The sequence below is a fragment of the Benincasa hispida genome, chromosome 9 (genome assembly GCF_027475165.1).
Source record: "Benincasa hispida cultivar pf3 chromosome 9, pf3_genome.v1.1, whole genome shotgun sequence".
In the NCBI taxonomy this organism is placed as follows: Eukaryota; Viridiplantae; Streptophyta; class Magnoliopsida; order Cucurbitales; family Cucurbitaceae; genus Benincasa; species Benincasa hispida.
In genome coordinates, this window is record NC_143486.1 from 54,308,952 (window position 1) to 54,335,222 (window position 26,271).

The 26,271-nt window shown below is 37.6% G+C and overlaps 1 protein-coding gene and 1 pseudogene across 2 annotated transcripts; both read left to right on the forward strand.

Moving 5' to 3' along the window:
* The first annotated feature begins 474 nt into the window (after positions 1 to 474).
* Positions 475 to 12,105, forward strand: POD1 (POLLEN DEFECTIVE IN GUIDANCE-like protein). 2 transcript variants are annotated; one of them, XM_039041817.2, is made up of 11 exons: positions 475 to 1,528; positions 6,379 to 6,530; positions 6,882 to 6,985; positions 7,968 to 8,056; positions 8,799 to 8,872; positions 9,455 to 9,605; positions 9,687 to 9,854; positions 10,052 to 10,149; positions 10,244 to 10,366; positions 10,489 to 10,557; positions 11,476 to 12,105. In XM_039041817.2, exons 1-11 carry the CDS (start codon positions 859 to 861, stop codon positions 11,680 to 11,682), a joined length of 1,905 nt encoding a protein of 634 aa, XP_038897745.2. In that variant the 5' UTR covers positions 475 to 858; the 3' UTR covers positions 11,683 to 12,105. The 2 variants fall into 2 exon arrangements, with proteins under 2 accessions (XP_038897745.2, XP_090174043.1); XM_090317917.1 differs by having other exon boundaries at positions 558 to 1,528; positions 6,394 to 6,530.
* A 10,874-nt stretch (positions 12,106 to 22,979) lies between these two features.
* LOC150033908 (uncharacterized) lies at positions 22,980 to 25,474 on the forward strand (annotated as a pseudogene).
* Positions 25,475 to 26,271: the final 797 nt, after the last annotated feature.

Consider the following 26,271-nt stretch of genomic DNA (forward strand, 5'->3'; position numbering starts at 1 on the left):
ATGGAACCATGAATTTATATGCATTGAAGTGGCAAAGAACACCGACGACCAAAATGTAAACCTATACTAATATGATTTATTATTTCTTCCGTTCAAGATATTAATCACGTTATTATGTTATAAAATGAAAATAAAATGAAAAATCATAAGTTTATACTTATGGTTATGAAATGAAATTAAGATTTATATAATATCACAAAGTTAGGTATACGATGTAGAAAACAAATATAAAAAACAATTAAAATGATAATAATAAAAAATAATGAAACTCAATCCAAATCCAACTTTGCAATCCACGTAGTAATTACAAATACAGCAAACTCGACCCATTCTAAATACTATAAGTAGATTTTCGTTAATTATAATTTCAAAAAATAAAACCATCGAAATCAAATTCTCATTAATCTTAATTACATTTCACCCATGTAGAACTTAAAAGAAAATTGCATGTAAATGGCCCATTTTGAAACTTGGGGTCGGAATGACCAAAAAGTATTTTTCCAAAATGAAAAAAGAAAAAGAAAAAAGGAAAAAAGAAAGAAGAAAAAAAGAACTACAAGTGAGTGCGGACTTTTGGTTAAGCTTCCTATTTTTCTTGTAATTTCATCTTCAATTGGGGTGGAGAATGTTGTCCATCATTCTCCATTGGCTGAAATTGATTAGTCCGTGTCGACCTTTAGGTCCCCATTGATGATTCTTGAATTCGAATCGAAGTTCCGTCCCTATTCTAGATTCCATTTCCGAGATTTCCAACCCCCTACTATCCGTTTCCATGATCAAAACAATTGCTCTTCCTCATAGAGATGTATAGAAACAAGTCTAGAATTACACCTTGATTCTCGATTTTATTTGTCAGTCATGGAGTTGAGATCCGGCGGTAGAAAGCTGTCTTTCGATGTGCTTCGGGGAAGCTATTCCTCTGAAGAAGACAGATCCTCAATTTTGGCTTTAAACTCTGATCAATCCAGGACGCAACATTCGATTGAGAAGCCCAATCGGAAAAAGAGGCGGCATCGTGGCTCCAAGAAGAATAAGGCGGCGGCAACGACACCGGCACCTTCTGATTGCTCTATTCCGGAGGACCCGATCGCTGAAAAATGCATGATCTCTAATTCCGCCGTCGACAAGCCTGAAGACTTGGGGCGACTGTCCGTGGATAGAGACGATACATGTACGAATCGATTGGAGTTTGAACTGAATTACCGTAGCTGTTCTACTGGGACTGTGGTTTATGAGGAGTTGACTGTTCCCGATGAGAGTAGAGGCAGCATATCGGTTTTGACGCAAGGATCAGAGGTGGATTGTCAAAATCTTCGCAATGATCGGTTTAGTTTTGGTGAGTTGAGGCAAAGAACTGTGAATGGAGATGATGCATCATCAAGGTTTGGCGATGATAGGAATGTGGAAACTTGCGTGGAAGCAAACTCTGGAGTGAAGCAAAAAAGTGAGCCAAATGGAAATGTGGTGCCAAGACTGGAGACTGCAGGGTCGTTGGACTGGAAGCGGCTCATGGCTGAGGATCCTAATTGTAAGTGAACTTTCCTTGTTAATTATGGTTTTTCTTGAATTCTCTTACCATTCCCCTGAGATAGTCGAGGACGTGGTCTATTGTTGGAGTATCATTATTTGCTTTCGATAGTAGGAAACGATTTAACTGTAAATTTTGGTCTCTTCGTTATTGAACAAATGATTCATCCACAGAGAGGATGGCAGGGGACACAATCTCAAGTTTGCATTAAAACTAAATCAACCAAACGCTGAAGAAAGTTACCCTGCTTTTGTTTATGCTTTTGCATGACCAAAAAAATTCTTTTAGAAAATAATTCTGACCGTTTCCTTCTATTATGGTGTACATCTGAATCTATGCTAACCCTGTATTCCAGAGTTTACCCAAATAATATTCATGTACAAGTTATTGCGAATTGGAAATGCAGTGCTTCTAATTCTTTCTCGTATGATATAATTTCCTGGAAGAGAGGGAACGTATCTCTTCCAATTCTTATGTATGTTGTTTAAAATGAGCATACCAGTTATTCATTGTTACATCAAGAGAACCAGAATAACCAGTCTCTTTTTCCTTTTCCCTTTTTCCATTTTTCTTAACAATATAGTCATACTAAATAAGGAAAGAAGGATTGTATGGTATGGTACAGAAGGTGTTCACTGTTCACGGTAGATTGGATGCAAAAGAAATTTCCTTGTAAAGAAGATGAGAGTAGTTGAGATCTAGGTTAAGATTATGTGCTGTTTTTATTCTCCTAGTAATAGTTATTTGGTTGGATGATATGTTTTTGGATTTGGTACAAGCCCCAGTAGAACCTAGAAGTCTGTAGGCAAAGAGAAGTGGAGAATGGAACCTATTAGGCACAAAGAACTTTCACTCAAAGGAGGATGTTTCACGAGGATATTTGTCCTAGGAAACAACATGGAGGGGAGAATTATGAGTTCTTGTGAAAATGGAGTTGGGAAGATTAAAAGCTTTTATTGCACTTCATCTGGCATTTCTATGCCAACTCATTTAGAAAGAAAAATTCGTTGGTTGTATCATTTGCTCATCTTTTGTTGATGTGGATAAGATGTCACACCCCCTCCCAGATTACCATCTTAATCTGAAAGAGGATATGACCGCGGTAGTTACTAGCCCTGCTACCAACACTCACCACCTTAGCCTTCTAATCTAAATGCCAACCTGTTAAACATTAATAATGTATGCATATAGTATGTCTCCTTAAGGTTCTACAAAATATTATATAAACACATGCATATAGCCATGATATAACATCCTAGGGAAAAAAAAATATCCACAGACGGGCCCAAACAACTCTAACAAAGCTCTAGTCCCTCTCAAAACATGTGTACATAAACAGATCATCAACCTAAATCTTCTTAATAAGCCGAGTCTTTCAGTGGCAAGCAGCAGCAGGATCAACCCCGAGAAATCTGACCGCTACCTGAAAAAGGAAAACACAGAAAATCTGTGAGCTAGTAAGTAGCCCAGTGAGTGACTATAGAATTATATTACATCATGCATTACATCACTACAAACATGTATGTAAGCATAGTAATGAGTATCTCAAGCAACTGTCTCTAAATATAGCTTTAAACCATTCTTAGACATCATTAAACATCATTATTCTTAGTTGAGAACGAGCCTACAACGCTTTAGCTCCCAACGTCTATTGCCGGCCAAGAGACCCATACTTCGGCCTCCCTTTGGTGGTGCATGGCCTAGGAGACCCATACTTCGGTCTCTCATTCAGAACTACCTACGTGCACGTGGCTATACTAAGTACCGTCATACCTAGGTACTTTTGCTCAGATACCTTCTCAAAACTTGTTATTCAGTATCGAGCTATTAAGATACCTTCTCAAATGTCCTTCGATATCAAGTTGGTCTGGTACCTTCTCAAATGTCCTTCAGTACCAAGTTGGTCAGATACCTTCTCAAATGTCCTTCGGTACCAAGTTGGTCAGATACCTTCTCAAATGTCCTTCGGTACCAAGTTGGTCAGATACCTTCTCAAATGTCCTTCGGTATCGGGGTATTTCGTAGCATCAAATTAAGGTTCATTGCATATCATTTACATAAGAACTCCTTCTCTCATAGCCTTCCCCTAGGAAGCATATTTCAACATTAGAAACTTAACTTTTGTAATGACTACACGACATACCTTGGCCTGTGTTACACATATACAAGCCGGGAAACATACGTTAAGTTATTCTGCAACCATTTGTTGCTTGAGGGAGTATAAATTCATCATTAATGTCACTGTAACTTACTTGACCTTATATGCATAAGTATTGGAAACATTAAGTTCATTTAGTCACTCACAGCTCGTCGGGGCTCTTTAACGGTTTATCTACTAGCTCGTCACAGCTCTCCTAGCTCCTCTTGGCCTGAAAGGACATAATTCCCGGTTAAATTACTTAGAATTCTTAGCAAAATACCTCAAATAGTTCATCTACTAATGGAACTTTCATCAACAAAGACAGCATTGCTAACGAGATAATCATCATGAGTGAATTCATCCTCATGAGCGAGATTGTCATGAGTGAGATCAAGCTTTTCCTGGCAAACTTTCATCCTAGCGATACTCACCTTACCAGCGAGATTCAGCCTAATTTCTAGCGAGATTTCCTTCTAGAGCGAGATCCTCATCACAAAATCAGCAAGATTTTCTTCATAAGTGAGATCCTCATTCTTCATATATCGCTATAACTCTCCATGGTGAGCTGTTTGCTTGTTCTTCCCAAGCAGCTGTCTGCTTATGCACAGATTCTCTGTTACAACTTCAAAAATTCATAACTCAAAATCCAAACCTCTTTTGCAGGAACTTCCTTCTACAAACATGTTTAGAAATGAGTTGTACCTTAAAATTTCAGCCAAAAATTCCTTATAGTTCAGCCTAGAGCTTCCAATCTTCACCTCGGGCCCTGATTAACCTGAGATTCTGCCTCTTCTGCTTTTGCTTCACTTCTTGCTCTTCTCCTCCTGCAATCTTTCTCCGGCAAGACAACCTCGAAAACTAGATTCTCCCAGCTTTCAAATGGCACCAATTTCACTAAATTTGCTCATGCCAATTGCCGAAACCAAGCTTTTGAAGTTCCTCTTTCTTTTAATCTTCCTGCCGCCTCCCGAGTTCAAGGGTTAACCGCCACGTCACCCCTCATTTAATATGTTTTTCCTTCCCTTCCTTCATAATTCCTATAAATAAACATGAATTGCTACTTAATAAATATGTAATATAACATTTCTTTGACCAAACATGCTTATCTAGGAAACCTAGAGTTCGGGGTTTACATAAGATGACATAGGGGTGTTCTTTTGTATGGAGATAATATCAATAAAATGAGTGGGAAGACTTTGTTGTGGTGATGTGGTTATGCTTCTATAATGATTGGTCACTTTGGATAAGCTTTCGAGAAGGATGCCCTTGTTAATGGGTCCATTTTGTTGTATTGTTTGTTGGAAGGTGGAGGAAGACCTTGATCACATTCTCTAGAGTTGCCAGTTTGTGAAGTCTACTTGGGATTGTTTCTGTGAGGCATTTGATCTTGTGTTAGCTCGTGAGAGAGACGTCTGTGACGATTGGAGAATTGCTCCTCCATCTACCTTTTAGAGAGAAAGTCTTATCTCTTGTGGTTTACTAGGGTGTGTACTTTATTGTAGGATCTTTGGGAGAGAGGAACATCAAAGCGTTTAGAGGTGTTGAGCAGGACCCTAGTGAGGTTTGGTCTTTGGTGAGATTTCATGTTTCTGTTTGGATTTCAATTTTGAAGACCTTTTGTAATTGCTCTCTAAGCAATATTGTACTTAGTTGGACCCCTTTCTCTAGTTGGTTTTTGTAGGCTTTTTTTTTGTATGTTCTTGCATTCTTTCATTTTTTTTTTCAATGAAAGCAGTTGTCTCCGTAGAAAAAAAAGAAGCTTCTATAACGATTGATACAAGATTTGGTGATAATCAAGAAGATCATACTTGTATTTTTTTTTTCCTCAATGAAAGTGTGGTTTTCATCCAAAAAGATGTTTCCATTTGGATAAATGCCTGTTAAAAATGCAGTACAGATGAAGAATGAATGGTTTGCTTGAACAGGCCGCAGTCAAGTGTCAATTCTCTAGAGGTTTCTTCAAATGTCCGTGAAAGTAACTGTTGAAATTTCTCTTTTATCATCTCTAGGGTTATGATCATGCCTTCCAATCTTTTGGCTGAAGAACAGATGGTAAAAGGAGAAGAGATTTTGTGTGTGTGTGTGTGATTTTGCTCTTGTGGTGTTTAATATTTTGTTTCATTAATAGTTTTCTTTTTTATTCTTTAGTTTTTTCCCCTTTTTTCTCTCTATTTTTTTTAGTTTAACATGGGATGAGACTTCAAACCTCTGACTTCTTGATTGAGGAAATAATAATGAGCTATTTTCTGGACAATTTTGGTGTTCAATTTAGTTGATATGTAATTTTTTGCTACACAAGAATAAAAATATGAAATATTAATTTTATAAAATGATTAAAAAACGTCTTGTCAGTTCTTTTTTTACTGAGTCAAACAGGAAAATATTGATAGGTACTGGGACCATTCAGACATATTATCAAAAGTTGGTTTAAAATCTAATATTTTAAGACATAGGGACCAAACGGATTTGGAAAAATTTAGGGACTAAAAGTGAAATTTTTCCAGAATTATAATAAATACAATATAAGAAACTTTATTCTCATTCCATAATTTTTTATTATGATTATTGATTTTCATTTTGTTCTCTTTTATTCTTGTTCACATTAAGTAAATGAGGTTAAAGTAGATGCAAGCAACAACTGGTTCCTATGTGGCTCAATTTATATCATCTGTTGGTATGCTCTCTTCATATTACTAATCCTTCGCTCCAGATATGTTTTCTGCAGATAAGTCACCAGTTAAATGCTACATGGAGGAAATGTTTAGTGGAAATTCATTACGGATCACTACCACTTTTGGCAATGAGAAAGAACGAGAAAGAGTTTACGACACTATCTTCCGCTTACCTTGGAGATGTGAATTGGTAGCCTTGGCTCTCCTTTCATAATTACCAATTAGAGAGCTGCAAACTTTTTAGTACATGAGTGTGATCTTAGTTCTATTGAGACTTGGCTCTTTTATCATTTTGATCAAACCAATTACTTGGCAGTTAATGTCCGTGACAAGTGTTGTTAGTATTGTGCATTATTTTGTAACCGTGAGTTGGATTATACTCTTTTGATAAATCTATTTAAGCTTACTCTTATCTTGAAAAGGAAAAAAAATTACCCCCATCCATTTCTTTAGGGGTGTGGGATGGGGTTTTGAGGGCAAGAGTTTTCAGTTTGAATAGTTATGTTCCCAATAGTTACTCCTAAATTTGAACTTGCTGCAGCTCATAGATGTCGGCTTCTTTGTCTGCCTTGATTCATTTCTTTCATTGTTAACCGTTATGCCAACACGGATTATGATAACTCTTTGGAGGCTTCTTATTACCAGGTTAGTTATCAGCTTTGACATCCTTTTCTTGATTTTTTTTTTCTTTTTCTTTTTAAAAAAAAATGAAATCAACAACTTTCATTGAGAAAAAATGAAAGAATACTAGGACATACAAAAAAAATCAAGCCCACCAAAACACCCATTCTAAGGGAAGGGATTTCAACTAGGTAAGATGTTTCCCAGAGAATAATTATAAAAGACGTTCGATACTGAAGCCCAAAGCGATACATGAAATCTCACTAAGGACTAAACCTCTCAGGGATTCCTATCCCTACCTCTAAACTTCAACATCCTTTTCTTTTCTTGATGAAGTTGATATGAAACTGCAGATTCTGCATGTGCCTTTAAAGAGTCACGTCATTCAGGAATCTTGCCTTTAATGCAATTATGTACTGGTAGATAACAATGATTAAGTTTTTTTTATGATATTTGGATGATCAAAGACTGATCCTTGCTCAAAACCAATTCTTCGTTTATAATTAGATGGCATTAGATGGCAGGAGCAGGATGAAGGAGCTCCTATCTTATTGTGTTCTCAATATTAGCATGTTCATATGATTAGAAATTTTGGCTGCCGTGTACCTAGAAAGCTACTCTTGGTCAAGAGAGTAAACAATCCATGCTACACAGATCTCTATAAATTTCCAAAAATAAATAAACCTAGATTCGAGAAAAATTTATGCCTTTCATTTCACTTTCTGTATTAATTTTACCTTAAAAAACGTTGCATGTTGATTGCTTTTTGCTGTGTGAAAGAGATATCGTTTGTGCTGTATTACTTGTTTAATCTGTTCTAGAAATAGTATTTCAGATGCTTGAAGCCTATAATTAGTGACATTGTGGAGCTTTTGCTTGATATCTCTCACTTGATGCATCATGTTCTTGAACAAGATACTTTGATTAGCTCGCTGCTTCTAGGATTTATTTTATCATAAGGTAATTAATGATGTGTAAAAAATTGACATAGTCACCTTCATAACAGGAAGTTTGAAAGACCTTCTTCAGCAGAGTTATCTGATTTTGGCTGTTTTTTAATAATGGCATGCGGAGTTGTTCTCTTAGAATGGACAGGTAAGGAATATGTCTTCAGATTCTAGTTCTCTTTGGCCAGTGGCTTGAGCATCTGAGAAAGGGCAAACATAGACACAGTGCTGACTTTTTAAAATATGCCATTTTAGAAAATAAGTAGTATGTAGGATGGGACACAAATATGGAACAATTTCAGACATACAGATTAGAGGCACATTTGATTAAAATATACTTTTAGATTTGAATACTTTTAATGCGCTTCAGTGCTTCCAAAGGTCATGAATTGTGTTGTGTTTATAAAGTTTTAGTTACAATTACTTGCATGTATTCTAATCCCATTTTTTAGTTTATTGCAATTTTGATATTGAAAGTTATTATATTTGATCCCTCTCATAACTTGGCTGAAATTTGTTGTTGCCAACACTCCAAACAGAAGCCTTGGGTTTCAGTAAAGCCTCTTTCAACTTCATCCTTCAATCTCTGTTTCTGATAAGACCAAGTAACATACAGAAAATCTCCTTTGCACAGTTTTCCCCCTTTTCTGTATGTTACGGCATAGAAGTTTATAGTTTTTTCCCCCTTCTAGGGTGTTAAGCGCACATGAAAATCTCTTCAGCATGCATTTTTGGCATGTGATGGTAGTGTACCACATTATTTCTTTGCAAGAAATTGTGTCCATGACCTAGATGAGTATAATTTTGTTCCTTAACTATGAAGAAGTTGCTAATATTTATTTTATTGAGAAGAAAGCTGATATTTATGTTATATTGTAATTCTTTTTCAGATATCAGCTTAATTTATCACATGATTCGTGGTCAGGGAACAATTAAACTATATGTTGTTTACAATGTATTGGAGGTTAGTTGAGAATCAGGTGTAGAATAATCCTACTCCTAGTCCTAGTCTTGTGCTTCAATTTGATAGATTTCAAATGCATCGATCTCTAATTTTATGGAATTATTTTCATTATGTTCTTTTTGATATTAGGAGATAAATGTTTGATGAGAAACAAATATATTTCACAATATGCAAAGAACTGTTAGAGGGACGGGAATGGAGAGAATCCCTCCCAGAAAGAACTATATAAGAGCCTCCCAATCATTCAAAATCATAAGGAGGCTATAGATGCTTTAGCGACCAAGAAGTTTGTGGTTCAAATTCCCTCACCCCTATTGTACTCAAAGAAAAAGAACGATAAGGAGTTACAAAAGAGTTTCGTATAGTTTGTATACCATCAAGGAAGTATACTCGTAGTTTTAGTTTGATGATTAAGCAAAAAGGTTTAATTCTTTTGCAATTTGATCTATATTTGACAAAATTTTATTATTTTGCGTCTCTGGGAGGAGTTCTTGTAGCATTGTGTTTCTGTACATTATTGATTAATGTAAAAGTTCATTGTTTAAGAACAGTAATATTTTTAATCCTTGTTCCCTGTTTCAGATATTTGATAAACTTTTTCAAAGTTTTGGTGGAGATGTGTTGCAAACTTTATTTAACTCGGCAGAGGGACTTGCAAATTGTCCACCGGAGAACATGGGATTCTGGATTGGAAGATTCATCTCTGATCAAGTTTTAGCTGTGGCTGCTTCAAATATCCTTCTCTTTGAATTATGGAATCTTTCTCATTGTTATAGATATTGTTGTTCTCCTTTGTCTCCTTGACTATTCATACTTATTCATTCTTTTATATTATTAGCTCAGGCAATTACCTTATCAACCTGTATTGTGGCACATAACAATGCCTTGCTCGCTTTGCTGGTGTCTAATAACTTTGCAGAGATAAAAAGCAACGTGTTTAAGCGTTATAGCAAAGACAATATTCACAATTTGGTATATTTTGGTACGTCAGCTTCTTTGTTGCACAATGACAATTGGGAGTTTAAAAGCAAATGAACACTAGTCAATCAAAATAATCTAAAACTTCAACTAAACCCTACCAAATAAGATTCTTAAGTAATAGAACTTAGAAGTAGGATTGAAGCATAACATTTGCATCCTAAATATAACCTGCATTGTTGATATTGTTGAATTTGATAGATTCAATCGAAAGATTCCACATTTTGGCATTTCTCTTGTTTGTTTTGGCTCAAAACATTTTGGAGGCAGAGGGTCCTTGGTTTGGGAGTTTTCTCTATGTAAGTTCTTTCGACCATCTTTACTTGAAACATTTTGTTACGAAAATTAATTAGTAGAATTCCTTTTCTAATAATTTTTATTTGGTGGCTGCAGAATGCGCTCCTGGTTTTCATTTGTGAAATGCTCATTGATATCATTAAGCACTCATTCTTGGCTAAATTCAACGACATAAAGCCTATTGCATACTCAGAGTTTCTTGAAGACCTTTGCAAACAGGTTCATGACTTTGTCATCTTTGCTTTCTTTCCCCCTTTATTCGTTAATGCATCCGTCAATTATATCTTGTATATGCATAATCTAACCCTTTTTCTAATAATTGTTGTTACATCCATCCTTAGGCTCTAAATATGCAAAGTGAAGATGCAAAGAAAAATTTGACATTTATTCCCGTTGCGCCAGCATGTGTGGTATGGATGCTTGTTTTATAATTTAGATATCTTTCTTTGAATAGAAAAATAACTTCATTGATGATCGAAAAATTTGTCTTTGAAGAAGAAACAAAAATTTCATTGATGAATGTAATGACCACCAATGGTGGATTACAAAAATGAACTCCAATTATTTATCAAAGAAGAAAAGAAAGGCTATATTTTCTTGGGTGGGTATATTTACACGAAAAGAGGGCGTTAAATAAAACACAATCCATAAAAGTGACAAAAGATGAGTGCTTAGCATTGAAGATTTGTCCATTTCTTTCACACCAAGGAGACCCAAAAAAAGAATGCTTGATCGCAAGTTACAAAAAAATGCAGTAATAAAGTAAGAAACCTCCAATATGAGCTTATCTAATTCCCTTCTATTACTTTAGAGAACTCTTGATAACTAATGTAGGAAATATGCTTCTATGAACCATAAAATTTGTGCCGATGCCTCAAACATTAAGGGGGTGTTTTGGGCGTTATGAAGTCTAAAGTTACCATGTTGGAATTAGAAAGTTTATGTTTGGGGTGCAGAGTTGTAAGATAGAGGTTCTCGATAAATGTACAAAAAAGAGGGAAAGTTGAATTACTCGATAAATATGCGAACTTCAATAGTATTTATTATTGAAATTGAGTTGTTTAACACCAACTTATGAAGTTGGTGGGTCAAACACTCCCTAAATGTTGAGGTTTAAAATGCATTTGCCACTATGTACAATTTATTAACAGTCGATAGACAAATTCAGGAACATTAAAGCAACAGACATCAGGAACATTAAAGCAACAGACATCTTGAATTGTCCGAAAGGAAGAATAGCCGGGATCTTTACTTGCAGATTATGATCATTTTTGGTAGCTAGTTTAAAAAAAAAAATGATGCTATGTATTGTTGTGCATTCGATGTAGGTCATTCGTGTGCTGACTCCGGTATATGCTGCCCTTCTTCCTTTCAATCCTCTCCGATGGAGGTTTCTTTCAGTTTCACTCCTCTTCAGTGTGACCTATGTGATGCTTATAAGCCTCAAGATTTTGGTTGGCATTACTCTGCAGAAGTATGCAACTTGGTATATCGACCGATGCCAAAAGAAAAAGCATCATCTACACTCTGACTAATCAGGAGAAGGATCTGTACTAAACCTCACACATTATGATCAAATGACATTGCTGCTTCAGGTGGTCGCCATGACATGCAATGTGTAGAGGATAACTCACCTTGCTCGTGCTGTGGGTTAAAGCAGTAAACTTGAGATCCTTCTTGCCACAGGTTTTCGGGGTGTCATTATATTTTTTGGTATCGAAACACAAAATGCGAATTCAAAGGAGAAGAAAAATCAACTTCGCATCAATTTTGCTATTTACTGCCATCTTACAGAGGTCGTGGCTTTTAGGAGTTGGCAATCATGAGTTGCGCACTTATGGTTTACACAAGAAATTGTATGATTGAATAAAGAAAACAATAGTTGAAAAAAGTTTCCAATATATTTTTCTCCATCGGTATTTTTAGGAGAAAAACTATAAATTTTGATATTTTGATGATTGAATGTCTTGAGATTAAAATATTTATATTAGGGTTGAGCAAAGTAATCCGAGAAATCGAGTTGAACTGAAGGTGGGCAGGAAGTTTATTGTCAAAATCAGTCGATGGTCTGTTTTGGTAAATAACAAAACATTGGTCGGTTAGACGGTTTAGAAATGACCCAAATCTCAATCGATTCAGACCAATTCAATACTAATACTAGTGTTAAATATATATTTATATATATTATATTATAAATGTCCCTTTATTAAAAAATGTGTAGAAGGTAGGATGGGAAATTAGTTATGTCAATCATCAATTACATCTCATTAATGCTCAAAATCATGGGAATTGTGGTCTTTTTTTTTTTTTTTGAGAAAACCACTTTCAAATTCTAAAACAATTATAATTAATTGCATTATCTTTATTCCTCTCTTAATATTCAAGAAACCCACTCAACTTTTCCATTCTCTTTTTTCTTTTCCCTCTCTTTCTCTCCTCTCTCCTGTAATCAACCAAATTCTCTCTTCTTTTTCTCTTTTTTTTTTTCCATTACACCATTTCTCATTCTTTTTTATTTCTTCTTTTCTTCTCAATCTCCATTGTTTTTGTTTTCTTCCTTCTTTCTCTTATATTTCTTTTCATGTTTTTTTCTTAGTTTGTCTTTTTTTTTTCATTGTTTTTTGTTTTCTTCCATATTCCCTTTTCTTCACTTTTTTTCCTTATTTCGTTGGACTGCCCACATGGTTGGCCGGTCGCCTTCTCCAACGTTTCCACAAACCATTGGAACCAGCCAACAAAAATTGATTTTTGTCCAATGCTGATCCCGCCTGATCGATGATCACTCTTATTTTATACAAGTGCATCGGAGAGCTGATATGAACTTTTGCACGAGAATCCAAGTATTTTCATGTAGAAAATTTATCATGGATCGGACAGTGTCGGTTTTGGGCAAAAAATCGACTCAACCCATCGAAACCGACCAAATTAATGTCGGGTAGGCGGTTTAAAAATATTTTTGCTCGGTCTCAGTTTTTTATATTGTAAAACATGAATTTGGGTCCATCGGAGAGTTTGAAATATATTTTATCGATCAACCTGACCGATATCTAATTTTCTTTTTTTTGCATAAAAATACTTTGATTTTCGTGCAAAAGTTAAACTAAAAAGTTTCAATCATGTAATTAATCTTGATGTTGATGGGAGTGAATCAACAAAACAAAATAATTAAATAATATTTCTCTCTCTTTTTATTACTATGCTTTGCTATTCGTGAAATTACTATTTATATATGAAAAAAAACTAAATAATCATTTTCCCTCTTTCTTGTCTTTTTAGAATTAAAACCGTTTCTGTTTTATTTTCTCTCCATCATTTCAATCTCTCCTCCTTCTCTCTTAACCACTATCAACATATGGGTAGAAAAGAACTTTTGGGCTCTGAGTTTCTCCCGAGGGTTAGCTCATGAGCAAGAGGGCAACCGTGAGGTTTGCTTGAGGGATCCTAGGGGTGATCTTTATCGGTTCTTCTCAGCGGTGGTTATGGATCCGGTAAGCAAGATGCTTGGAAAATTAAGCCTTATGGAAGAATCGAAGCCTTATGAAACTGATAAGGATCTCAAATGTGCTACGGCTTGTAAGGTTCTCACAACCAGAAACATCAACATGGAGATCTTCATAGGGTTATGCTAAAGATCTGGGGTTTAGGTGGGCAAGTGACTTTCGAGAAAGCAGGAAAGAATGTTTTCCTTTGCAAATTTGAGTCCATGAGAGACAAAAATCGAGTAACAAAAGAGGGCCCCTGGAGTTTTGACAACTCCCTACTCCTATTCGAAGATCCAAGAGGAAGCAACACCATTACATACATTAATTTCAGGTTCAGTTCCTTTTGGGTTCACTTTCATGAGTTAGCCCTAGTCTATTCTTGCAGGAAGTATGCAGTGGCTCTGACAAATTCAATCGGCACCTTTTGAAAACGGGCAGATCTGTGGGGAGTCTAGATAGATGTGCAACAATCTCTAAATTGGAGAACTAGTATCAAATTGGGAGTAATGGCTAAGGAAAATTGGATCCCAATAACCTACGAAAAACTCCCTGATTTCTGCTATATATGTGGAAAATGGGGGCATATCTTGCAAGAGTGTGATGTGGAGGATGAAAGCACAGGGGAAAACCGAAAATACGGGGTATGGTTGAGGAATACCCAAACTAGTAAGGGTCTTTACACAAGCAAAAGGGAAGAAAACAAAGGTCAGGGTGGAAGAGGCCGTGGCAGAGGCAGGGTTTCGTTGTTTAGCAACGAAAGGAGAATGGGGGAGGAGATGGAGGAGAAAGAGGAGGCCCAAGTCAATAGCAACCATAGGGAGAAGGGTGAAGGAAAAATCTGTGGAGAACCCTCTACGTCTACTTGTTCCGACGGTATGGGGGTGAAGAACAGTGACGATAAAATAGTGATCGAAAAACCATCGGTGAACAATTACGGAGGTGGATCGACGATTGGTGTAGGGAGGAAATCGTTCAAATGAAACAGAGGGAAGATCCGATTCTCAAGATGACAGAGGAGTAGTTGACAACACACGGGGGAAAGGACAATCAACAGTGTACGATACTTAGGAAGCCTGTTGAGGCAGGAAGTGGAGCCGCAAACTCTAACGTTAAGAAGAAGGGAAATGGAATTGGGCCGAGGGTGGAATCCCATTTACAAATGGAAAAAGATGTGAGGACCACGGACGAGTCAAATTCCAAGACTTACAATGAGTAGATGCTATTTTGGCCTATCAATGCATGAGTTACAGATCCCCAAAAGAAGTGGAGACGGTTAACTCGAATTGGGGGATCTTGAAATGATCAGAATATGATTGAAAGTGGGACAACTGCCACCAAACATAATGCAAAAAGTTGGGAAAGAGATGAAAGTGGGAAAAAGGGCAGGATTATTTACTCCAATATGGAGGGATATCGGCGGAGGTTGAGGGTCAACCCCACCAGATGCCATGATTATCCTCGGTTGGAATGTTCAAGTTTTGGGGAATCCTTGAATGCTCCATGCCCTTCGATGCGTAGTCAAAAGGGAAAACCCCCCGAATTGTGTTTTTATATTAGGTTATGTGCCAGAATGTGATCAATGAGAAGGTGAAGAGGTTGTTGGGTTTTGACTGTTGTTTTACCTTTCCTAGTCGAGGGAACATTGGTGGGTTGATGTTGTGGTGGGATTCGAATTTCTCACTCACATATCATCTTTTTCCTTAGGCCATATCAACGCTACTATTAGTGATGAGCATGGGATGTGAAGATTTACCGAGATGTATGGTAATCCTGTTAGAGAGAAGTAGTATGACATGTGGACTTTGGTCAAGAGATTGGAGGGAGGTTTTCAAATCTCCCTTGGGTCCTTGAAACATTTATAATAAAAGAATAATGCATGATAATGTTCAATGCATGCAAAATATAATTCTTATATTTCATGATGCATGCGCATGCTTTCAAGTAATTTCTTCATACAATATTATAACATTTATAATACATGATGCATGAATAATTGCATAACCTAAGGTGTGTTTTAACTATATGACAAACACATTGGCATATAAGCATCATACATCACATGTATAAACAATAAAACTTGATGAATCGGGTGAAATTGCCTTAAAAACACAAAAAGAAAGCTAACTATTACAAAGACAAGGAGTCTCTGGTTCAAACAGGCGAACCGGGCCTTGAATCGCTCGGGCAAAGCATTCTTCCAACCATCGTGTATCAAGCACCCCGCGATCGTCTACACGATAAAACAAATTCTTTGCTCTATTGCTGACCAGTGCTCCCAGAGCTAAACGATCTTTTAGCATTTACTATACGATCGTCTAGAAAAATCCAAACGATCGTTTAGCTATTATTATACGATCGTGTACCTTTACTAAGCGATGAAGCTTGAAGTACACGATCGCTTAGCGTGCTCCACACGACGCCCGCCTTTCGCGATCGTCTAAGCAACTACGATGCTACGAAGCACCATCGCCTAAGCGATCGCTTAGCCAGCGCCTCTGTATTGCATATGCACGATCACATAGGTAGTAACTAAGAAATGAAGCTTGCTAACTACACGATCATCTAGCGCGCACCTTCTACTAAACGACGAGCATCGCATGCTCCCACTACGATCGTCTACCTCCAGTGCCTAATATGGTAAACAAATTACCCCATCGCTTAGCATTAGCTAAACAATCGATTAGAAAATACTACACGATCGTTTAGAAAAAACTACTAAACGATTGCATAGTTAAATCCCAATGATCGTTTACCTAAGGCTACACGATCCGACCAATACTTGGTCTTCTTCTTCGTTGAGAACTGCACTGCATGTCGCCATGTGCTGAAGCTTCATCACGAATGACTCAACCAACTCAAACTTTTTGAATTAAAGACTTGATTGCAAAGTTAATTTCACCCAAAAAACACAGGGGCCTTTACAATCAACACTTTGTAATATCGAAAGCTTTAACAAAAAGGCAATTTAAACCCGAAACATTCATCAACGCAACCACAGATGCAAAAAACGGTTAACCACAAATGTAGAAACCCACCGCGACTGAAAAATGCGTTCAATTCAGATCTGTAATTTGGAATATCAGAGAACCTGGCTCTGATACCAATTGAAGGAAATTGGAAGCGAGATTTCCATGAGCAGCGGAAGAAAGATAATTCCAAATTATAATCATGAATAAACAATGCATTTACAATTGACTTCAAACAAACGGTTATACAATTCATATAGAAATTACAGCATGAATAACTACAAATGCACAAAGGAAAAACTGTACAAATATTTGCAGATGCTTCTCCACGCTTTGATGCGCATGGCCGCTCGAACAACAGCAATCTCGAATGCTCGATCTACACGACCGCAACACCACACGAACACAACACGAACACTTCGTGCTCGTCCTTAACGATCGCCTCAACCACGAACTCCTCCGTAATACGAACAACCTCCACAGCACCACGAACGGCCTCCAACAAACTCGACGGTGTCGAGTTGAGTAAGACACCACCAACAAGGCTACCTTGGTATTCTTGATGTGAGAATCCAAAGCGTGGGCTCTGTTCAGACTTGGTATGAGGCAGACGAAGGAGGAAACATCGATCATGTACACGACTGGGCAAGTGGGAGATGGCGAAGACCTATCGTATAGGTCGATGCCCAATCGTTTAGATAAAGCTAAACGATCGTCTAGCAAAAGCTATGTGATCGTTTAACTCATCGCTTAGTTCGGTCTGTCGCCTACATACACTACATGATCGTTTACTTTGGGTAAGCGATCGTCTAGCAAAATTATGCAATCGTTTAGTAAATATTGCACGATCGTTTAGCTCGCCACTGCACGATCGTTTAACTCTCTCAGCCGTTGTTTAGTAAATCCGTATTTACTTGACAACTACCGTGAGATCCCTTTTTCACCGAGAGAAATCTCAAAAAACTTTTATCAACCTTTTGTAAAACCTTTTTCCAAAATAGGAAAACCACTTTTCTTTTAAACTTATGATTACCATGAATCCAATAAACACCCACTCATTTGGTTATTTAAAGAAAAAGAATTAATTATCCAATAATTAATATTATTATAAATATAAATGTAACCAACTTATCATACTATATTTATAACATATAGTTTTAATATTTCATCTCATGAAACATATAAACCATAATTCTTTTTCTATTCCATGGTGCTTAATGTAAATCTCATTTACATCAATCCTCCACTAGATATATCTCATACATCATACTGATTATATCATATATAATCAAAATACCTCTTGTCAATTTGAACATTTCAAATCAACACCAAGAACTGATCCTCAACTGAATCCATTGAGCTACCAAGGGGACCTCATGGACCTGTAGCTCGAAGCTCTAACAGTACATGAATAACTGACTAAACTCTTTAGCCACGGGATCCACCATTCGTTAACTGCCAGACACTCTACTAAAGACCAACAGCTGAACTCTCCTTACTACAGATATATTATGTGTCCATCTTAACCAATCAGCAGTGTGACAACCCTTCATAGATCACTCGTAAGTATAGTTGAGCCAATAACCGTTATGCCTCTGTAGTTTTATTTGTCTTCTTAAGTACTACCGATCCCTCTAATGAATATAAGTTATAGTCCTACTATGACTAAATCTTCTCTTCCAAACAGAAGCTGTGGCCACTATGTTCAAGCCTCAGAATCAGCCCTTAAGGGAGCAATCTATCTACTTATCCTTGCTTCGGGAAAGGAGTGAATTCCATTTTGTGGATTGAGTTCCCAACTCTCATATCAGACAAGTCCCCAAAAAGTTAGGCATGTTGAGTTGGCAATCTGGTCACTCTCACCCATACCAATCAAAGGACCGCCCTCAAAGGCAGGAGTTCCTAAAACACTTAGGATTGAGGTCGTGTTATCCATGGTCGTTTATGTAAGATGTAAGTCTCCAGTATCAACGATGTTATATATAGAGTCTAGTCATCTCGTGGTCCAAGTCTTATACAAACACTTTGTATTAGGATACCCTCGCTCGCACGTCTCTACATGAATGGTTAGGATCAACCATCTGTAGTAGTTTACAACACTTGCAAACCTCTACAAAGCGGGTCGTATTCGTAGTGTCACCAAGATCAGGTATTCCACCTTAATCCTTATACTATAGACCTATTTAGGTTATCACTTAAGGCATGATCCACTTGTATATCACATATACATGCTTAAGTTCACATAAGCTAACCAAGGAGCTTTGTTTATTGGATATAAATAAATGCCAGAATTAAATAACATTTATTTTATTCATTAAACAATGTGTATCTTTATAAAATAATGAGACTCCGGGAAAATTAGGACACCAATCCCAACATGAACTCCCCTCGCTGTAGATATATTATGTCCACTCAATATAACCATGATTAGTAAGTCAATACTTCAAAGGTTGTTCGTAATAACGGCTGGGTCGAATCTCTGTTTTACCCCTAAAATTACTTCTTGTTCCTTAAGTTCCACCGATCCTCTAATAAACAATTGATTTGTGATCCAATCAACAAATCGAATCTCTCTCGGGCCAATGAGAGGGTGAGGCCTCTTGTTCAAGGCCCAGAATCAGCACTTGAACGAAATAACCTCTCTACTAACCCCAATCGGGTAGGAGTGAATTCCGTCTTACACTTTATGTCCCCAGCTATTCATCCGATCTTATCCCCAAAATAGGAGGCTTATTGAGCAGAGACAGTTGGTCTACTCTCACCGTGCAGATCAAAGGATAATCCCGAACAAGCAGAAGTTCATAGTTAGCTTAGGATTAATGTCAAGTTACCTAGGTCATCGCTTTAAAATAGTCAGTCTTAAACAGTAAACAACGTGTAAAGTAAGAGTGATGGGTTTTGTGGTCCGATCTTGCACAAAACTAATTTGCACAGGACACCTCCACTCCTCATGTCCCAACATGAACGAATTAGGGTCACTTCGTTTGTAGCACTTTACAACTCTTTGTAACAACTACAGAGTAAGCCGCATCCAATAGTGTTACCAAGATAAGGCACCCAACTTTATTCATATACTATAGATCATTTTAACTATTTATTCGAACTTGATTCACTTGTATGTCTCCACATAAAGTTCAAGTACTCATGTAATAGTCAAGGGACTTAGGTTTATTGGATTTTTAGAAAAACAATATATTCAATAACAACTTATTGAATTTTCAGAATAAGTTCTATTGTTTACAAACCACGAGTTTTAGGATATAAAACCCAAAAAACTTGTCACACCTCGTTCCAGATTACCCTCTTAACCTGGATGGTGTGGTGACTGCAGCAATTACCAACCCTCTTGTTGGCACTTACTGCCTATCTAACCTGTTAAATTTGCTCAAACCCTGAATACGTACATTTCATTAATATACTGAATTAATTAACTCAGAACTTAACACATTTACATTACAGGGTTTCATAGCACTGTTTTACATGAATATTACAACTTAGTGAGCCCCATCTAGAATACTAGTCTCTATCTGATAGAAAGACACATGTGTACTAGATACAAGTCTTCAATTAAGCTTCCTTCAACCTGATTCTTTGAGTGGCAGAGCAGCAGCTGAGAAGTCTTTTGGGAACTGACTGCTATTTAAAAGGAAAACATTTGAAAACATGAGTTAGAAGCCCAGTGAGTGACTAGCATTTAAAGCATAACATTCATACATAAATTTGATATTAAAATTGAAAGCTTTAACTAAAAACATAAACTTGGCAACTGTTATTCATGTCATCATCAACATCATATAGCACTATTTTATGCTTTACTGGACTATGCCTTAGTCTATTAGTGTAAAGTGGCCTCTTGCTCACTCTTTATCATCCTTTACTGCATTACTACTTAACTAGGAAGGAACCATTTTGTTCTCTTCCTAAAAACATAATTTGCAACCTTAGTTGAGAGATAACCTTTACTCAATTCCTCAACGTCAAGGCATTACTGCTCAGATACCTTCTCTGTGTACTTCAATATCGAGCTGTTCGGATACCTTCTCTATGTCCTTCAGTATCAAGCTATTCAAATTCTAGGATAAAGCTTCAGTACCTTCTCATCTAGTCCTTCAGTACTGAGCTATTCAAACCTAGGACTAAGCTTCAGTACCTTCCCATTTAGTCCTTCAGTACTGAGCTATTCAAATTCTAAGACTGAGCTTTATTTCCTTCTCATCTAGTCCTTCAGTACTGAGCTACTCACACTGAACTTGCTTAATCTTATCTCTTAATGATTTAGTTGCCCAAAAGCTTTCTATACTAACACATCCTCTTGTTCATTGAAAAGCATAGCATAAACATAACACTAATGTGAGATGCACCGCCTGGTAATATTTGAGAATAATTGTCATAAATAGCTTTCAGTAAACATACGTTGCTAGACATTCATAAGCATTAACAATTTACTTAAAACGTTTAAAGCATTTAGAGTCACTCACAGCTCGTTGGGGCTTCTAACAGTTTATATGCCTCTCCTAACTCCTCTTGGCTTGAAAGGACATAATCTCCGATTAGATTCCTTTGAATTCTCAGCAAAATGCTTCAGGTAGCTCGCTTACTAATGGAACTTTCACTAACAAAACAACATTACTAGTAAGATGATCATCATGAGCAAGATCATCCTCATCAGCGAGACTTACCACTTCCAGCAAGATTTGTGACTTTCCAGCGAGATTTGTGACTTTCTTAACTCACTCTCGCTCTCGCTTGCTATGGTGAGCTGCTTGCTTATCCTTCTCAAGAAGCTGTCTGTTTATGCACTGATTCCCTATTTCAACTTCAAAAATTCATAACTCAAAATCCAGAACTCTTTTCAAGAAACCTTCTTCTACAAACTTGTTTAGAATTGAGTCTTTCTTACCTTAAAATATCGGCCCCAAATTCCTTGTAATTTGGCTTGGAGCTTCTAATATTCACTTCGGGCCCTGATTAATCCGAGAATCTGCCCCTTCTGCAAATTCTTCACTTTTTGCTATTCTCCGTGTGAGATCTTTCTCCGGAAAAACAACCTCAAAACTAGATTCTCCCAGCTTTCGAACGACACCGATCTTACTTAATTTTCTCAAGTAATTTTCCAAAATCGAGCTTCTGAAGTTCCTCTCCCTTTTATACTTCCTTCTGTCTCCGGTTCAAGGGTTAAACTGCCACCTCATCCAACACTTAGTGCTTCTAGCCAATTCCCATTAGTGAGTTTCTTTAATTAATTTACTTTTCTTTCCCTCCCTTCATAACCCACGTTAGGCCTTCGCCTCTTAATATAAATTTAGCGTGCATCGCATACTCCATCATCTAATGCCCAGCGCCTATCGTCTAGCATTGAACGTTTATCGTCTAGCGCTTGTCGTGCAGCTCATCATCTAGCGTTGATGCCGATCGTGCAGTGCCAACGCCCCATCTCTTAATGCTATCATCCAACGATAACGCTATCGTTTAGCGAGATCCTTCGTATCGTCTAGCACCCAGCACCTATCGTCTAGCTCAATCGTTTAGCAAACAATCTCGCTCTAAGTGATCTCACTGATCTCGCGCATAGCCTATCATTTAGCTACTGTGAGCATCGTTTACCTCCGCGCAATTACTACACGATCGCCCAACGCCCGCCTACACGATCGCCTACCTCATCGTGTAGTACCGTTACTTACTAGATGATCGCATACCCAATCGTATAGTGTCGCTCATCTGTTACACGATCATCCAGTGCCTTTGCTCGCACACACTTGAGGCTGCTGCAAGCCTTATCAATGCATCACGCCTTTCAACCCATGCGTTCATCCTTAGTACCATGTCGTAGTTTACCCTTGCCTTCAACACTTAACCTACAAGCTTTGGTTGCTACACATACAACCCCATGCATCCACACTTCTCCATCAACGCATGCCTACAGTTTGCTTCCATACTTAACCAATTTTCACTTGTTATATGATCTAAAACTCACCTTTAACTAAGTATTTCTAACATTTAGAATTTTCTTCCTCCATCTGCCTACTTTCTTTACCTCCTTTCATAATTTTAATTAACACGCTTGTTACTCACTTATGTAGGAAAAATGAAGTATGGGGTTTACAAAACTCCCATCCCAGCCTGAGTCAATTCTTAGAGAAAATGTTAGTACAATCAATTGAGGAGTGGTGAGGAGTTGAAGCCAGATGTTGAGTCAGTGAAAGAGCCAGAATTGGAGAATCCAGAAATTCCTTTTCAGATCAAACTGTTTTGCCACCATAAAATAAACAGGGAGTATCTTCTCACCCTTATCCTTCTTTAGATGCGTATGTGCCTAAAGCACCTTTCCTTCCAGGCTTGCTAGCCAAAAGAACCAGTTGCAGACAAGGATAAGGAGCTTTTGAGATGTTTAGAAGGGTAGAGATAAATATTCCTATCCTCGATGCCGTCAAGAAAATTCCTAAATATGCCAAATTCTTGAAGGAGTTTTGCACGAGGAAAAGACAAGCCAAAGAAAAAGAGAGGATGGTGGTAAGTCAATCTGTATCTGCGGTCCTACAGAAAAATTTGCCAGAAAAACAGAAGGATCCAGGTATGTTTTCTCTCCCTTGCATCATAGGCAAAAAGAAAATTGATAGAGCCATGTTAGATTTGGATGCATCAATAAATGTTATGCCTTATTCAATTTATCAAGAATTAAAATTATAGGACTTAAATGAAACTGGAGTTGTCATACAATTAGCTGATAGGTCCTTTATACACCCATTAGGAGTCATAGAGGATGTCCTAGTTCAGGTCAATAAGTTGCTTTTTCCTATGGATTTCTATGTTCTGAAGATGGAAGAGCCTACACCCATCTCATCTACATCAATCTTGTTTGGGCGGCCTGTTATGAAGACGACTAAAACTAAGATTGATGTGGATGAGGGCACTTTGTCTGTGGAGTTCAATGGTGAGTTGGTCAAGTTTAATATTTTTTATGCCATGAAAACTTCCACCATAGGGCAAGTACATTCTTTGTGCCAAATTGATGTGTTTGACTCTCTTGAGTAGGACGTTATATGGGACATCTATGATGACGATGAGGATGACTCTGGGGAGTTGATCCCACTTGGAAAGCTTGCCACCTTTTCTACGACAGAGTCGGTATACCTTCATATTCTGAGGATGAATCTTCTGACAAGGTGCTTCCTTTTGTTATGCAGGCACCTAAATTGGAGCTGAAGGAACTTCCAGACCACATAAAGTACGCCTATCTGGGGAAAGCTGAGACCTTGCCTGTTATTATCTCAAAGAACTTGACTAAGGAACAAAAGAAGCAACTGGTTGAGGTATTGCAGAAATATAAGCTGGCCATTGGATGGATGATAACCGGTAGAAATACAAGTTATTACAGCTTAAATAAGTAAAAAAATGAGAGAATGTGATGGTAAAATAGGCAATATTAGGTCCGAAAGCGCTAAAATAAAAGGAATTGTGATCGCGAGTGCTCATCGCATAAAAGCACTTAATTTACCTATTTTGTGTAGGTACAATGCGATGGCACATATGAAATTGCGATCCAAACGCACAATGCGGCAATGTGCTTGAAGTTGCGATCGCAAGTCATGCGATCGTGAGAAGTTTTCTTGAAAAGATGATCGCATAAAGACCTCCCATCAAGGTGACAACATAATAAATCATGATGGGACGTAAAGCTGATAACGGTTGATTCCGAATTAAGTTGACAAGCCGTTAAAAGCCACACTATAGCAAGTACATTGAACTTTCAGTGACTTTTAAACGGCGCAACAGAGTAGGGAAATTAATGCCGCCCATCATTGCAATCATTTGTAAGAAAAGCTGCTTCACCTTGAAATCTATAAATACCAAAGGCCACCAAAGAGAAAAAGGGTTAGTCAGTTAGTCTGTTCACGCACATACTTATACATATACATAGAGAACGAAGAGGGCAAGGAGACGAAGAAGCCAAGAGAAATCACTTTTGGACAGATCGAGAGACTACTGGAAGCAATACAAAGGAGAGAGGGCCAACCCTTGCGAAAGCAAGAATCCACAACTAGAACAGAGTTGAAGTGATAAAGAGTAGTGTAAAAGGCCACGGGAAGCAAGACATTACTTACTCGGCCTATTATCTCTAAAATTCATTTGTTATTTTGTATTCAATACTTTATTTGCAGAAAATGGAAACTTCATTTCAATCTATGTTCAACCTCTCCATACCATGCATGAGTAGCTGAATTTCTGAATGGGTTGAAAAACACTTAGCTAGCATGACTTAAGATTTACATTTTATGCGATCATCTTGTCTTATGTATGCATCATTCACCTTTGGACGTACTTGAGAAAGTAGTCTAAAGATAGAATCTAGGCTTGAGAAAGTCGGATTAGAATCTAGGTTTGAGAGAGTCAGATTAGATCGCATAAGCAAGAGTAGAAACTTAGACATAAGTTCTATATCGGTGGTATGCGGTCACTTTGTCTTATGTATGCATTTGGACATACTTGAGAGAGTAGTCTTGTAACACCCCACACATTTTTTTAGTAATAATGTAATTTCAACAACTTTATTATTTGGAATTTCAGTAATTTTCATTAGTTGGAGGGTTTTCCTTTTTTTTTTGGAATTTTGGACATTTAAGAGTAATTACTGTAATTTGATTATTGAAGTTGGAAATTTATGTTAGAAATTGATGGCAGGAATTAATTCCAAATTGAAAAATGAGGGAATTTAAGAAAATAATGGGGATTAGGAGAAGAATAAAATAAATAAAATAAAATATATTATTTTATTTAATCCTTCCCTTTTCTTTCTTTCTTTTTTTTCTCTCTTTTCTTTCTCTTTTTCTTTTCTTTCTCTCCCCTCTTTCTTCTAGCAGCCACCGAGACCCTCTCCCTGACCTCTATTGCTCTGCTGCTGCCTCAGTCACCCAGCCTCGTCAGCCGCCAGATCTGAGTCGAAACTCTCTCAGCCACACCACTATAAACTGCGTCGTGTGACTCCCCCATACCCTCCTCTGTCCATTCGTCGGAGTTGCACAAATCTCGCCCATCCGAAGAGCCGTTCAGAGTTGCACCGATCTCGCCCAGCTGGAGGATTCGTCCATTCGAGTCATCGTCGCCTGCTTCGAGCCCGAACTGAAGAGGCCGCCGTTTGCAGCCGCGTGCCACTCCTCCATCTAGCCCTACAAACCCCCGCGCCGCTGGTTCACTGCCATAGATTTGTCCAACGGGTTGCTCGAGTTTCTGTAATGGGGCCGCCATTCAACTCCAGATTTCGCCGCCGACTCTTGGTTTTGAACAGATCTTGGATTTAGGTAAGGTCAATGTTATGAGATGGATTTCTTGAAGATTTTTGACACCCATTGATTATTGGATTAAATAATCATTTAATTCATGTTTTGAAGGTTCTAAGTTGTCGTTCGTTGGAATTAGAATTTGTTAGAAGGAGATTTTGGAGTGGTTGTTAATCAAGTTCCTTGGGTAAGCTTTTGGGGTATTGTGGTTTTGAATATGAAGTTTCGCAATTATTGTTGGACTGAAATTTTATGGTTGTATTCGTATGGTAGGGTCGTTACTTCAAATCGCGGTCATCGTTTGGTTGTCGGAGTTTATCTGTGGAATTTCGATTAAGGTAGGTAATCTTACCACTGGAACTGGCCACGGGCCAGGCTTTAGTTGTATGCTAGCATGATAA

Coding starts and splice junctions, on each gene's coding strand:
- POD1 (XM_039041817.2), top strand. CDS start 859: ATGGAGTTGAGATCCGGCGGTAGAAAGCTGTCTTTCGATGTGCTTCGG. Junction 6,986..7,967: donor TGGAGGCTTCTTATTACCAG/GTTAGTTATCAG, acceptor CCTTCATAACAG/GAAGTTTGAAAGACCTTCTT. Junction 8,057..8,798: donor TGTTCTCTTAGAATGGACAG/GTAAGGAATATG, acceptor ATTCTTTTTCAG/ATATCAGCTTAATTTATCAC.